We start from the raw sequence: 14,840 nt of genomic DNA on the forward strand, positions 1-14,840 counted from the left end.
AAATGAACTTTGATCAGCAATTAAAAGATTAAAAGGAGGGAAATCTCCCTGAACAGATGGATTTACCTCCGAGTGGTGCAAAATAATGCAAGATCAACTAACTACTACACTCCTGAGAACATTTAACTGGGTTTTAGAACATAAAGTTGTACCTCATGGAGCGAGGCGATCATATCTGTCATTCCCAAAGAAGGGAAAGATAATATGGAATCTGGGAATTACTGTCCAGTGAGCGTTTTGAACATTAATCATAAACTGTCCACCTCCATACTAACAAGAAGAATTGAACCAATCTTACCTAAATTAATTCATGAGGACCAGACAGACTTTGTTGGAAATAGACAAACTCAAGATAGCATCAGGAGAGCATTACACATTATAAGACAAGCTGGGAATCAAAACTTGGAAACGCTGTTACTGAGTCTGGACGCAGAAAAGGCGTTCGACTCAGTAAGTTGGTCATTTTTATATTAAGTTTTATCAAAATTTGGATTTCATGATACTATAATTGATACTTTTGCAGCATTGTACAAAACACCAATGGCTCGAATTAAATGAATGGAGATTTAACAAAATCATTTGTTCTGAAGAGAGGAAACTGACAGGGGTGTTGTGCGTCACTATTGTTTGCCATTTTCATAGAACCTCTGGGTCAATGGATAAGGCAGAGGACAGAAATCCAAAGAGTCATGATGTCCACGGGGGAGAAAAAGCTTGCGTTGTTTGCTGATGATTTATTGTTGACCATAACACAACCTTCTCAGACACAAGTGATGGAGATGCTAAAAGAATACGGTCTACTATCAGGTTACAAAATTAATATTGATAAAATCAAGTTCTAACACTGAACTATGACCCACCATGAAAAATCAGGAATATGTATAACTGGAAATGGGATGCAAAATTCTAATATTAAGGGGTGTCACTACCTAGAGACTTGCTGAGACTGTATGACCTCAACTATGGACCTTTGAGTGAAAGAATTAAGTTGGATTTACAAAGATGGGCAACTATACCATATTTAAATCTTCACTCAAGGATAGACTCCATCAGGATGAATATTCTGCCACGAATATTATATCATTTTCAATGTCTCCTGGTCAAAATTCCATCAAAACAATTTATAGAATGGGACAGATTAATTTCAAGATTTGTGTGGGAGGGGAACAAACCCAGGGTCAGATATAAAATACTGCAATTAAGTAAAGAGAAGGGAGGTATGGGCCTGCCCTGCCTTCAACATTATTACCATGCAGCACAGTTGAGGCCCTTAATCTGTCTCTGTTCAAGATCTTACACTGCAGGTTGGAAGAACTTGGAAGGTTCTAGCGTAAATGGTGTTCCATTGATTGCTCTCATAGCAGAGAACAAGCTACAGGATGAAATGAAGGTTGCAGATCATACTTTTACTACTTACTACTTTTTTACTACTATACTTTTTAAGGATTTTCCTAAAATCTTGGCAAGAATTGGTCAAGTCCTGCCACCTAGGGGATTCCCCGAGGATCTTGAGGTGGTGTGCTTTTGACTCCGATTTTGTGCCCAATAAAAGAGACGGCAGATTTAAGACTTGGATCTCAAAAGGTTTAACTGATTATCAATCATTTATTCACAAAGGGAATTTTCAGAGTTTTGAAAACCTTAAGAAAAAGAGGATTTTTACAGATACTTACAAGTCAGAAATTATTTTAATCAAAATTTGAAAAAGCCAATTGATGCATGTGGAAAAGGATTACTAGAGATTTTCATTTCATTATTGGAGGCAAATAATAGCAATAAAATAGTATCTAAATTGTACAAAGGAATTCGACAATCTAAACAAGAGAACACAGGATATATAAAGCAGCGATGGGAAAAAGATGGAGATATATCAATCACAAATGAGAGCTGGGAAAAAAATGTATCATCTACAATGGTTTTCAACAAGATCAAATACATGGCGGGAGTTCTGTTGGAAGAATATTATTCGATTTTTTATCACACCCATTCAAAAATACACATGGGCACGGATGAAGCATGTTGGAGACTTTGCGGGTATAATGGAGCAAATCACTGGCATGTGTTTTGGAGCTGCAGTGGAATCAAAGCTTTTTGGACAGAGATCCACAGCCATTTAAACAACATTTTTGGTGTGAATCTTCCCTGTAAAGGTGAAAACATGTACCTGGGTGACTAACCAATAGAAAACTGTAATAATGGAGACAAGAAATTGCTTTTCATATTGTTGGCAGCAAGTAAAAAATGTATCACGAGGAAGTGGTTACAAGTTGAACCACCCATGACAGAACTGGATAGACATCGTTTACGACATCTATAAGATGGAGAAGTTATCCTTTGCACTCCAAACAGATATGAACAAGTTCTACAAGATATGGACCAAATGGACAGAATATGTCAAACCAATTAGAAGCAATTTAATTAAAGGAAATATGTCATTTTATTTTTCATATTTGCCCTTCAATGCATTTATTGATTTTCTTTTTCTAACTCTTGAAAAATATAAGTATTTTGTAAAGTAACTAGTTTGATGGGTATGTTCCCTGGGGTGTGTTTTTTTTTTAATATATTTAATTTTATTATTATTTCGCATTTCTTCATATATTTCATCTTTCTTTTCCACTCAATACTTTATACTTGAATGTACCATTTTGTTCTGAAAAATTAAAATAAAAAAAATCCATTAGTATTGGTGGATCCAGATGGTAATGCACAACAAACTCCAACAACAACAAAACCTCATAGGCAAAGATTAGAAGAAAAAGTTCAAGTTAACACTTAAATTCTTTAAAAAAGTTTAAAATCAATCATTGTGGACAACTTGTGTTATAGTAGCTCTATTTTACAAAGTATTTCAGCACCAACTGTATTTAAATTGATGTCATGTCATTTCCCAACTTTTAATGAACGACTTTAGAATGACCTTCAGTGGAGAAACAACACAAACTTTCACCAAGGAAGGTCACATTACTTCTTCCCAAGTATTTTATTTAAACCGAAGAACTTTGATGTTTCTTGGGCTGGAGTCGAACCCACAACTGGATCACAACCACCAGAACAATTGTACTGAAAGCAAGAGTGTTCTGAACTTGACAATCCTTGAGCAGTTCTATTTAGATTACATTTGAAATGGTGTCTCAAAGCATTTGTTTCGTTTCTCGACAATCGATTAAATGATTTGTTCCAAAAATTGATTTTTTTTTTACTCATGAATTGAGCAGAGTGCAGGAGCAGAAAATTCAAATGCCAAACAATTCATATACAAGGGCCTTAAAAGATCTCCATGATCCAGAACATCACTAGAACTAAATGATAAAAGTTGAATGCAAACTTTTTTATTTATTCAGATTAAGACCCTGTAAATATTTACAATTGGTTTAATCTTCAATCAACATGTTCATTTAAATTACAAGGTAAAGCTCTGTCTAAATACAGCAGTGATACAGGAGGGATTGATTTTGTCTTGACCTTTATTTTTCATTGTTTTATGTGTTTTTTTTGTTTCTATATGTACACTCTGTTGTTGTTGTTTCTTTGGTATTGCAATAGATTATTTTTCTGAATTTACTGTCTCTTGAAAAAAAAAGAAAAAAAAGAGCATATACGTAACATTGCTGTGTCTGCATATTTACATAGTTGCCTTTACATCAGACCAACATTGCCTGGAATGCCTGTATTGCATACTTGTGCTCGATACAAATATTTTAAATTAAAAAACTAATATCACGCTCCTCAAGAATTTATCAGCAGGATTCTACATACATAGAACACATTTAATACTTGATGGTCAGACAAAACTGAGTTCTGAGGAGAGACATTTGTTGTTTTAACTTCAGGTCTGTTTGCTAGAACAAGATCTAAGGTGTGGTTGAAACAGTGAGTCAGGGCCAAGAGATCCATAAAATCCTCCTATAGAGAGTGTCACATGTCTTTGTAGAACCATGGAAACAAAAATAACCTGTTGATTTTGAAACCGTGTGAAACGTACAAAGTATGTTTGTCTCATATATGGGCAATAAAATCAACCGCTATCAGTGAAAAAATGATAATGCAGAGAATAATGATTCACTTCATATGTTCACTGTCATTGATGATCAGCGCTATATAAATACAAATGACTTACTTCTTTACTTCCTTTAGGAGTATTGAGAGGAGGAATACGATCAGAGTGGTTGTTTGTTCTGCTAAATGGTAAAAGCAATTTAGTTCAGGTGAAATACTAATTTTCTACTCAGCCTCATGTTGTTCAACAGTTGTGATTCATTTTAGAATAATGGGTTCCTTTTCAGAGTTATAGTAAAAAAAAGGTTTGTTCATTTTAAAGAAGCAAATGACGCTCAATGGTCTTTGTCCACATCTTGTTCCAAAATGACAAACTTAAAATATCCAAATACTAGTGATGGTCTGGTGAAGCTTCATGAAACAGTGTCTTTTCATTTTTCCAGAACAATTGTTGTCGTCAAGGCTTCAGTACAAGAGAGATGTTACAGACGAGCACCACAGAGGTTTGGATATTTTTTAATATCAATTTCAACAAAGACCTACAAACTATAGTCTTTACATTAATATGAAAATACATTTTTATTTTAGTTAAAAGTTATAAAGAATAACATTAAAAATGTCACTTAATAGTATATTGTCTTGAACACAACAACCACTCTGATCATATTCCTCTCAATACTGCACAAGGAAGTAAAGAAGGATCATCAATGACAGAGAACATATGAAGTGAATCATTATTCTCTGTCTGCTTCACACTCAGGAAGGAATATCACAACTCTTCATCATGGTTAGTGACACCAAACACTTTACAAACACATTTCTTAAGTTAAGAACTATAGAAATGATCCCTGAAAGTATAGTCTTAACTTAACTCTGCACCAACATCACACTCCATCCTCACACCAAACCATTACAGTGACGGATGCATAGTTTTTGAATTTTAAAATGTTACTGTCATTCATTTGATTGCAAAGAGATGAGACTAGAAAACATAATTGTAGTTTCATAGTTTATACACAACATGTATTCAAAATCACTACGTTCAATTCCATAATTCATCTAAACTGTGATTATTGATCACCATGACATTAAAACAACTATATCAGGTTATTTTATTATGCATTACAAACAATTGTAAACATTAAACAATATAGTTTAATACAAGGGAAAATACATTTGAACAAGAGTTGTGTTTGATGTTAAAATGAAAACGTTTTTTCAATTATTAACATTCTGACTTAGGTGAGCGACTCACAGCTAGGGGGCGATCTAGGTGGATTGTTGTGGTGTCCTCTTCCACGCTGCAAACAGAAAGCAGTTGAGTGCAGTGAGGGCGTGACACACAAGTCTCATAGAGGCACACCTGACTGGTGCAGGTGCTCGGGGGGCGGAGTCAAACATCCACACTGGGCGTCTCACCACACCTGTCCAAATGTGTCGTCAGTGTTGCACATTTGAGCTCTGGCGGGATCTAAGATGGCGGCACAGGTGTGGCGTGAGATCGGCGTCTCATGGTTGTGTAACCTGATGAAGTTTGACTTGAGAGAAGCAGGTCAGAGAGCAAACCTCCACAAACACATTCAGCCGACTCAGCAGGAAACTTTGAATCAAGTTTCTACATGTGAATTGTCGGCACAAGCTCTTCTGGATTTTTCTTCTACACAAAAGTGGACACAACTTATGTGCACCTGTTCAGCACAAGACGAGTTGATCAAAGCAATACAGTCATATTTAGGACATGAGTTGATCAGGAAACAGAAGGAGAGGTCAGAGATGTTGACCTTTCATAACAGCTGCACAAATGGATTCTTTCTGAGCCTCCACTGACCCTCAATGACAAGTGACTTTACTGAACATTTGGAGTCCAAACACATGTGGACGTTTTCTGTCCATTTATTTGAAGATCAAAACACACAAGAAATGAAGCAGCAGTTCAACTATGTTTGACAAGATTCTTCACCTCTGACATCACAACTGACGCTTCATTAACTAGTGTCTACACACCAGGAAGAAAACACACAAACTATTACATGAACACAAAACTGTCTGTGCGTGTACTTGTGTGTGTGTGTGTGTGTGTGTGTGTGTGTGTGTGTGTGTGTGTGTGTGTGTGTGTGTGTGTGTGTGTGTGTGTGTCTACACATTCATAAATCAATGTCAATGTGTGTCTGATTTTTTTCCGTTTTGGTTTTTGCATGTTTGTACTTCTGTTTGTTATTTGATGTGTAAATACATGTGTTTGTTATCTTTTTATTTGTGTGTGCATTTCTGTGTAGTAGTAAAGCACATGTGTGTGTGTTTGTCATTGTGTGTGATTGCTTTTTTGTGTGTGTGCGTGTTTTTGCTTTGGTAAAGCATGTGTGTGTGTGTTTGCAGTTGTTTGTGAGTGCATTTTTGTGTGTCAGAGATGCATGTGTGTGCATCCTTGTGTGATGGTGAAGAATGTGTGTGTTTGTGTGTGATTGTGAGTGAGTGCATTATTGTGTTTTAGAGAAGCATGTTTGTGAGTGTTTGTGTGTGTGCATTTATTTGTGTTAAAGTGAAGCATGTGTGTGTGTGTTTGTGTGTGATTGTGAGTGAGTGCATTATTGTGTTTTAGTGAAGCATGTGTGTGAGTGTTTGTGTGTGTGCATTTATTAGTGTTAAAGTGAAGCATGTGTGTGAGTGTTTGTGTGTGTGAGTGTATTTGTGTGGTACAGAATCGTGTGTGTGCATTTATCTGTGTGTGTGTGTAGTTTTCATAACGGCTCAGATCACATGACATCCTGATGTGAGTTTCAAACACATTTCCAGTGAAGGAACAAAGATCAGCAGCTCTGACGTCTGCAGAGTCTCAGAAGAAAAAGACGTTTCTTGGTCGATTCCTCCTGAAACACGGAGACAGAAAAATGTATCAACTTGTAAAATCATTCGTGAAGTGAGTCTTGAAGAAAAGTGACAATTATCATCCACTGACTTTAGTCTCTGTCCACGGGCGGATCCTTCAGATGGTCCAGCTCCGAGCTGGGGGCCGCTGTAAGATCACAAACCCTGTTAGCTTGTGTGCTTCTCACCAGCAGATGAAACTAGTGTCAACACTGATGCTAGCATGCTAGCACTCTGTCACATGGTCAACATCTGAGCTGAGACAAGATCATGTACTTACAAGACGAGTCAGAGTCGCCTGAAATGGAAAGAAAGAGGACAAATTACACCTGAAGAAGATGAACATAGAAGAGTTCCTCTGACCTCTTCTCATCTCTGCTGACCTTCTTTGACCTTCTATTCTTTCTCTCCAGTATCTGGAGATGATCTGGATCAAATCACAAACTCTCACCTTTCTTCTTCTTCTTGTAGATGAAGTATCCAACCACTGTGAGCACCAGAGCGGAGGCAGCGACGGCGGCCATGATGATGTACAAGGTCAGGAAAGTCCTGGCTGTGGATGGAGAGCAAAGTAAGTGGAGACATGATCAGGTGACCAGTGTTAGAGACGTGGTGGGGCCTCATTCAGCAGATCCATGCTGACCACACCTGGACTCTCATCTGGATGAAAGAAACCTCTGGAGACACCAAGAAGGTTCTGAAGACTCTTACCGTTGGTCAGGATGTTTGACGGATCCAGTTTGGTGACCACGTCTTCCGGAATGCCGTCCAGTTGAAACACACACTCGTACCTGGACCAGTCGTCAGACGGGAGTTTCAGGTCCACCATGTTCTGGAAGGTTCCGTCAGGGTTGGGGAGGATCTCTCCGTGTTCCACGTCCTCGTGCAGCTCCTCTCCGTCTTTGGTCCAGAACAACATGGCTCTGTCGGGGTAGAAGCCTGTAGCGTGGCAGGTGACCGGAGAGCTGGCTGTCTTCTGGAGGAGAGACACTCGTGGACGCTCTGAAGGGAGAGACACCACACTTCAGAGAGAAAGTCAAAGGATGGACAGAGAATGAAGGAGAGGAGGAGGAGGGAGGACAGGGGTGGAGGTGAGGAAAAGAAGATAAGAGGAGAGAGAGAATGAGAGGACATGAGGAGAGAGAGGAGGGAGAGAAGGAGGAAGGAGAGTAGAAGGAGAAGAAGGTCATGGAACTACCTGTTCTCATCAAGGTTTTGCTCCCAAACTTCACAAACTTCTTCAGTTCATTTGGACATTCCTGGGTGTAATAGAACTGTCTATATTTATTCATGCCTTCATTCTGGTCCCACTTGTGTTTGGTGATGACGGCCTGAGGACTCGGAGCGACCCAGGTCAGAGTCTGAAGGTCAAACACGATGAAGTCTTCTCCATCATAGCCGTACTGTTCATAACCTTTGACCTCTCCAGTCTCATCGTCCCACTCACAACCGTCCATTATCTGATTGATGTGAACACCTGAGAGAGAAACCAGAGTGAGACCTGATCTACTCCACTGTTTAATACTCCACTGTGATCTACTCCACTGTTTAATACTCCACTGTGATCTACTCCACTGTTTCATACTCCACTGTGATCTACTCCACTGTTTAATACTGCACTGTGGTCTACTCCACTGTTTAATACTCCACTGTGATCTACTCCACTGTTTAATACTCCACTGTGATCTACTCCACTGTGATCTACTCCACTGTTTAATACTCCACTGTGATCTACTCCACTGTTTAATACTCCACTGTGATCTACTCCACTGTTTAATACTGCACTGTGGTCTACTCCTCTGTTAAATACTCCACTGGGATCTACTCCACTGTTTAATACTCCACTGTGGTTTACTCCTCTGTTAAATACTCCACTGGGATCTACTCCACTGTTTAATACTCCACTGTGGTTTACTCCACTGTTTAATACTCCACTGTGATCTACTCCACTGTTTAATACTCCACTGTGATCTACTCCACTGTTTAATACTCCACTGTGATCTACTCCACTGTTTAATACTCCACTGTGATCTACTCCACTGTTTAATACTCCACTGTGATCTACTCCACTGTTTAATACTCCACTGTGATCTACTCCACTGTTTAATACTCCACTGTGATCTACTCCACTGTTTAATACTCCACTGTGATCTACTCCACTGTTTAATACTCCACTGTGGTCTACTCCACTGTTTAATACTCCACTGTGGTCTTCTCCACTGTTTAATACTCCACTGTGGTCTACTCCACTGTTTAATACTCCACTGTGGTCTACTTCACTGTTTCATACTCCACTGTGATTTACTCCACTGTTTAATACTCCACTGTGGTCTACTCCACTGTTTAATACTCCACTGTGGTCTACTCCACTGTGATCTACTCCACTGTTTAATACTTCACTGTGATCTACTCCACTGTTTAATACTCCACTGTGGTCTACTCCACTGTTTAATACTCCACTATGGTCTACTCCACTCTTTAATACGCCACTGTGGTCTACTCCACTGTTTAATACTCCACTGTGATCTACTCCACTATTTAATACTCCACTGTGATCTACTCCACTGTTTAATACTCCACTGTTTCATACTCCACTGTGGTCTACTCCACTGTTTAATACTCCACTCTGGTCTACTCCACTGTTTCATACTCCACTGTGATCTACTCCACTGTTTAATACTCCACTGTGGTCTACTCCACTGTTTAATACTCCACTGTGGTCTACTCCACTGTTTCATACTCCACTGTGGTCTACTCCTCTGTTTAATACTCCACTGTGATCTACTCCACTGTTTAATACTCCACTGTGGTCTACTCCACTGTTTAATACTCCACTGTGATCTACTCTCCTTCTCTGAACTTGTATGATCTACTCCAGTTTCCTCCTCTGATCTACTCTGTATACAAGATTGATGGTTCAGGATGTAAAAAGGTTGAACATGATTCAGTTTAAGGTCAAACATTGATTTTAAAGACAACAAACCTCCAGTTTGGTTGAATCTCTGTTTTGCTATTTCAATGTTGATCTTGTCGACCTGCTGTTGGTTATTTAAGATATTTGTGTTTCTCTCCCAGTACTGAGGATCATCTGCTGTGACCTGGATCATCCAGTCTTGTTTGGGTACAAGTCTCCTGGTGTTGCTGTCGTAGTGTTCCACTTCAACTCCGTCCACATAAGTGACAAAAACAAACTCTGGGAAGTTTTTAACTCCAGCAGACGCAGTGTCGAAAAACTGCATTGTGTGAATCACTGTGAGACACAAAAACAAAGTTTAGATCTTCTCTGGTTCTGATGACACAACGTTGTGATGCAGCAGAACAATCACATCTTCTACAAAGACAAAGAGGTGAAGAACAGAGGGACAGTCAGCAGTGACACAAAGTTCACGTCCACACACGGACACCAGCAGAACATCCTTCACACTTCACTCTCCAAGAACCCTGGCTAACTGGGACACAACTATAGAAGAAGAAGAAGAAGAAAGAAGAAAAAACGATTAATATTAATAACAATCTGAAATGTAATAAATATTTATAATAAAACAAATAAGGAATAAAGAGAATTAAAAGAATAAATGGATGAATTAAGAAGAAACAGGAGCAACAATGTTGAAAAAGATCAAACAACTAAATTGAAATTGTTTTTAAAAAACGCATAGATAATAAAATATTAAAACCAAGTTCATGGAACAAATCGAAGAATGATTGATAGAATAAAGATAATTGAAGGACATTAAGGTTAATGATGAACTTAAATAACATGAGTTTATATCAGTTTATAAATAACATGTTTCTGAAGATTACTGTTCAACATGATTGTAAATGTTTCATTTAGATATTTTAAGTCCAAACACAAGTTCAGAGCAGCTGCTTCACTGAGTTGCTCCAATAAACTGTGAGATGTGATAATATGTTGAAGTGAGCTGAGCTACAAGGTTGTCTGAACATGCGCACTTAAGAAATGCGACACTTTCTTTGTTTTTATTTCCTCATTTTAGTTCATGATAGACTTGTTTACTAAAGTCAAATCAATGAAAATTGTAAAAGCTCTTCTTGTGAGTCAATGAATCTCCTGATGGCAGCATCGTTTAAAAACAAGTGATCAGCTCATGAAGCAAAACTCTGGAGTCACTTTCTGTTCAGCGTCAAACAAGTTCCTCCGTCAATCAACAGAAGTGACTCAACAGCGCCACCAGGTGAGCACCTGACATTGAGCTCGGATCTACTTTTCTGTGTACGACTTCTTCACGGTTCTGAGATGAAAAGTGAATCAGTGAAACACTTTGACTCCTCTGAGAGTGAAAAGGTCATGAAGGTTGTAGTGAAGAGTATTTGGAGAAATAAAAGGTGACGCAGGTGTGAACACATGAAAGTGGAGGAAGGAGACTCACTCGCAGTTGAGCTGTGGATCCACACAACAAGCACAAACAACACCTTCTTCATCTTCAGCTCTTTTCTGGAGACTAGGATCCAACAAGTCTTCAGGTCGACGAACGAAGTACAAGTGAAAGTAAACAACAGACGCAGGAAGAAATATCTGAGCCAATGAGGATTCAGTGTGACGTCACGTCCAGATGGAAAGTCAAAGTAAACCAAACATGTTATTACGACTATTTTCTGTGACAAAAACTCCACTTTAAACTTTATTATTATTTCTTAGAGTCGTTCTTCTGAACCTTAAAGTCACGCAGAATGTGAACTATGGAATACCAGGAGTGTCAAATTAAAGTGAAGAGAAATAAAAGTGGATTGAATTGCTTTTTATTTTGACATACGATGATTTATATGTATAAACTTTATTTCCTTCATATGGGTTACACACTCATTATTCTCTTTTATTCAGAAAAAAAGTTTTTCTAAAATATTACTATGAAAGTAAAAAATAAAGGAGTTTTTTGTGGAGACGAGAAAAGCTTCTAGTGCCCTCTAGTGGTTCAAACATGACATTGAGCTCAAACAGTAAATACAGTTGAATGATTTTCAGTCATTTTCATCAATTCAAGAACCATTTTTATCATTATTTTACGGACAGACTTTCTGTAGTTAAAAAAACACTTGAACTATCTTCAGTTCCCTCCTGGTCAGTGAGCTCTTGGTGCTCTACGATCTCTCCAACATTGTATGGTCTCACAGGAAGTAAAACTGCCTGTTCTTGGTACTATTTACCCACAAACCTTAGCATGAACTGGCCCTCAAAAGTAAACCTGTCAGAGAAAGTAAAGGTCTCAGGCAACAGCAGGTTGAAAGTGGGGATATAAGCAGTGGAGGAAATAAAAAAATTAACTTTCAGGTTGAATTATAGAATTAAAATATATCATTTTTACTTAAAGTATACAATATTTGATTGTTTTTTTAGTTGATAAATCTCATACAGAAATAAAGTTGTCTAATAAGCTACAATATTTAACTTCATCAAAATGTCTTCAAATCCATTTCAATTAACATTTTCAATCAGGTTTTGTTTTTACACACAAATGAATGTGATCAGTATCCGTTCATGGTGATTGTCCTTATCTGCCACAATGATTCTTCCCTGACTGAATATCTTTTGAGCGTGTTGTGTTGAGTCTGTAATGCTGCCAACAAAGTTATGAATCTACAAGTTTCCTGACACACTTCGACTAGAAATTGTTCTTGATGATAGTTTATTGAAAATAATTCTTCTCACTTTTGTTTCTTTGTCAAGATGAAACATTAAACATTTCCACATGGTTGGTTTAAACACTCAATGTGAACATTTTGGTGCATGTGTTGAACTTTCATTTGGATTAATATGTAAGTTCACAGTATTGAGGGGAGGAATATGATCAGAGTGTTGGTTTTCCATTTTAAAAGTGTAAATATTGTCTCATTCTGCACTTTGTCCAGGACGAGAACACAGTCTTCTCTTTCAGTCAGACAAGCCTACTCTTGGGATGAAGGTTTTTGATCATCCATTGTGCCGACCAAGGCTTTTCTATGGTTTTCCACCAGTGTTTCCTCTTTCCTCTTGAGAACAGTGAGGCTCGAGGGTTTGAGGTTGATTTTAGTGGCACCAGAAGCTCCAACAAATCACTGGTTCCTCAACTGGTTGGCTCTACAACAAACTGAAGAAATGCTGACTCTGCTCTCTGTTCTAATGTTGACCACAGTGTTGGACAAATCTGTGATCAACACCTTTGAGAGCATGAGCTCCATCATCACATAACTTATGCTATTTATCCCAAAGCTTTCATGTATATATTACCCATTGAATTAAAATGCCATAGGATAGTGATGTTACCGACTGTGTCGAGGCTTCGAAGCGTGTGTCGAGTAATCCAGGAATTGTTTCATGAAGCGTGTATCGAGGCGTGTGTTGGTTACGTAGGTGATGACGTTCGAGGCCTCGCGAACCGAACCGTCACGTGACCGGCTCAAGAAGCGCCGAGTGAACCAGCCCGTCATGTGACCGGTTCGGTAATCGCTCGTGAACTTCCCGCGAAACTCGGATTGTTGACTATAGCAAACTTTGGTTTACTAGTAGTATCATGGAACCAGCGAGAAAAAGGCATTTTTCCCCCGTGTGGCAGCATTTTGAGCAGATCTCTCCTATTAAGGTATAATAATGTTGGAATATAGGCTGTGAATCACAGACACATACACACACCCATTATTATATATACTATATATATATATATATATATACAGACCCATTATTAAATTTTATATATACACATATAAAGTATATATATGTATATATAAAAGATAATAATTGGTGTATATAATATATATATAGTTTCCATTGGACACGCCTTGTACTTATATCCATCTTTTTTTTTCATTTGAAAAGGTGAAGTGTCTGTTGTGTTCCAAGGAAATTGGATTCAACAACAACACTTCATCAATGCTGAGGCATTATAGAGCCCTGCATGAGAGCTTGGAGACCAACGAGACAATTGAACCAACGTCAGGCAAGCTAGATGGCTTCTTTCAAATTCATTTATTTACTATACTACTGTTTGTTATTTATTTTATGTGGTCACTTACATGCAGCTTTTCTGTTTTAGGAAGCAAACTCTGGCATCGTTTAGATGCCACAGTACAGCAGACCAGGCCGAGGAATGAAACGGTTGATGCTACGGTGGCGGTGAAGACCTACCTCAACGAACACAATATTCCTAGAAACGAGGACCCCCTACAGTACTGGGCGAAATGTAAAAATATACACCCATCTCTCTTTCAGCTGGCCATGAAAATACTGTGTACCCCGGCTTCATCCGTCCCCTGCGAAAGGATTTTTTCCAAAGCCGGGGAAATAATCAGTAAAAAAAGAAACCGGCTAAAGCCCAGTACTGTGGGAAAATTGCTTTTTTTTAAATAAAAATGAATAATTATTTTTAAAAAAACAAGGTTGTCAAGCACATTTTTTTTATATCAGAATCATTTGCGCACAAATATGCAATGCTCCCAATTGTCCACATGATGGCATGGTCGTGCAAATGAAGCCTCACAAGGCTTTGCTCCAAAGATGAACTACTCGGCTGGGAGGCTTCGGTGCTTCATGAGGCTTCATCTCGCCATCACTACCATAGGATGTTTATATTAAACTTTGACAGAACCAACAACCACTCTGATCATATTCCTCTCAATACTGCACAAGGAAGTAAAGAAGGATCATCAATGACAGAGAACATATGAAGTGAATCATTATTCTCTGTCTGCTTCACACTCAGGAAGGAATATCACAACTCTTCATCATGGTTAGTGACACCAAACACTTTACAAACACATTTCTTAAGTTAAGAACTATAGAAACGATCCCTGAAAGTATAGTCTTAACTTAACTCTGCACCAACATCACACTCCATCCTCACACCAAACCATTACAGTGACGATCCAAAGGTGACCTTTGTGTTGAAGGAATGGCTTCATAAAAATCATTGTAAGGACCTGGAGTCTCTTAGTCAGTCTCCAGATCTAAACCTCATAGATCACAGATGTCAAATCAGTCCAGA

The 14,840-nt window shown here is 38.4% G+C and overlaps 1 protein-coding gene, 2 non-coding genes and 1 pseudogene across 3 annotated transcripts; all 4 read right to left on the bottom strand.

Annotated features, from left to right (window-relative positions):
- The window catches only part of LOC148074730 (serine/threonine-protein kinase B-raf-like), a 142,602-nt pseudogene that overhangs the window by 11,423 nt on the left and 116,339 nt on the right, over positions 1–14,840 (bottom strand).
- On the bottom strand, positions 4,651–4,863 carry LOC148074734 (small nucleolar RNA U3). Its single transcript, XR_015712037.1, has one exon. It is a non-coding gene; the product is annotated as a small nucleolar RNA U3 (small nucleolar RNA).
- LOC148074735 (class I histocompatibility antigen, F10 alpha chain-like) lies at positions 5,879–10,108 on the bottom strand. The gene is made up of 7 exons (XM_087794822.1): positions 9,848–10,108; positions 8,063–8,341; positions 7,576–7,866; positions 7,316–7,417; positions 7,145–7,162; positions 6,956–7,012; positions 5,879–6,866 (listed from the first exon to the last, which is right to left on the bottom strand). Exons 1-6 carry the CDS (start codon positions 10,101–10,103, stop codon positions 6,957–6,959), a joined length of 1,002 nt encoding a protein of 333 aa, XP_087650948.1. The 5' UTR covers positions 10,104–10,108; the 3' UTR covers positions 5,879–6,866; position 6,956.
- On the bottom strand, positions 14,450–14,662 carry LOC148074736 (small nucleolar RNA U3). Its single transcript, XR_015711987.1, has one exon. It is a non-coding gene; the product is annotated as a small nucleolar RNA U3 (small nucleolar RNA).

Source organism: Callionymus lyra, chromosome 7 (assembly GCF_982586985.1).
Source record: "Callionymus lyra chromosome 7, fCalLyr1.hap1.1, whole genome shotgun sequence".
NCBI lineage: Eukaryota > Metazoa > Chordata > Actinopteri > Syngnathiformes > Callionymidae > Callionymus > Callionymus lyra.

Excerpts from the sequence above, each read along its gene's own strand:
- LOC148074735 (XM_087794822.1), bottom strand. The coding sequence starts at position 10,103 with ATGCAGTTTTTCGACACTGCGTCTGCTGGAGTTAAAAACTTCCCAGAG. Across the intron at positions 7,867-8,062 it reads CAAAACCTTGATGAGAACAG|AGCGTCCACGAGTGTCTCTC; the intron begins GTAGTTCCATGA and ends CTCTCCCTTCAG. Across the intron at positions 7,418-7,575 it reads GTCAAACATCCTGACCAACG|CCAGGACTTTCCTGACCTTG; the intron begins GTAAGAGTCTTC and ends CTCCATCCACAG.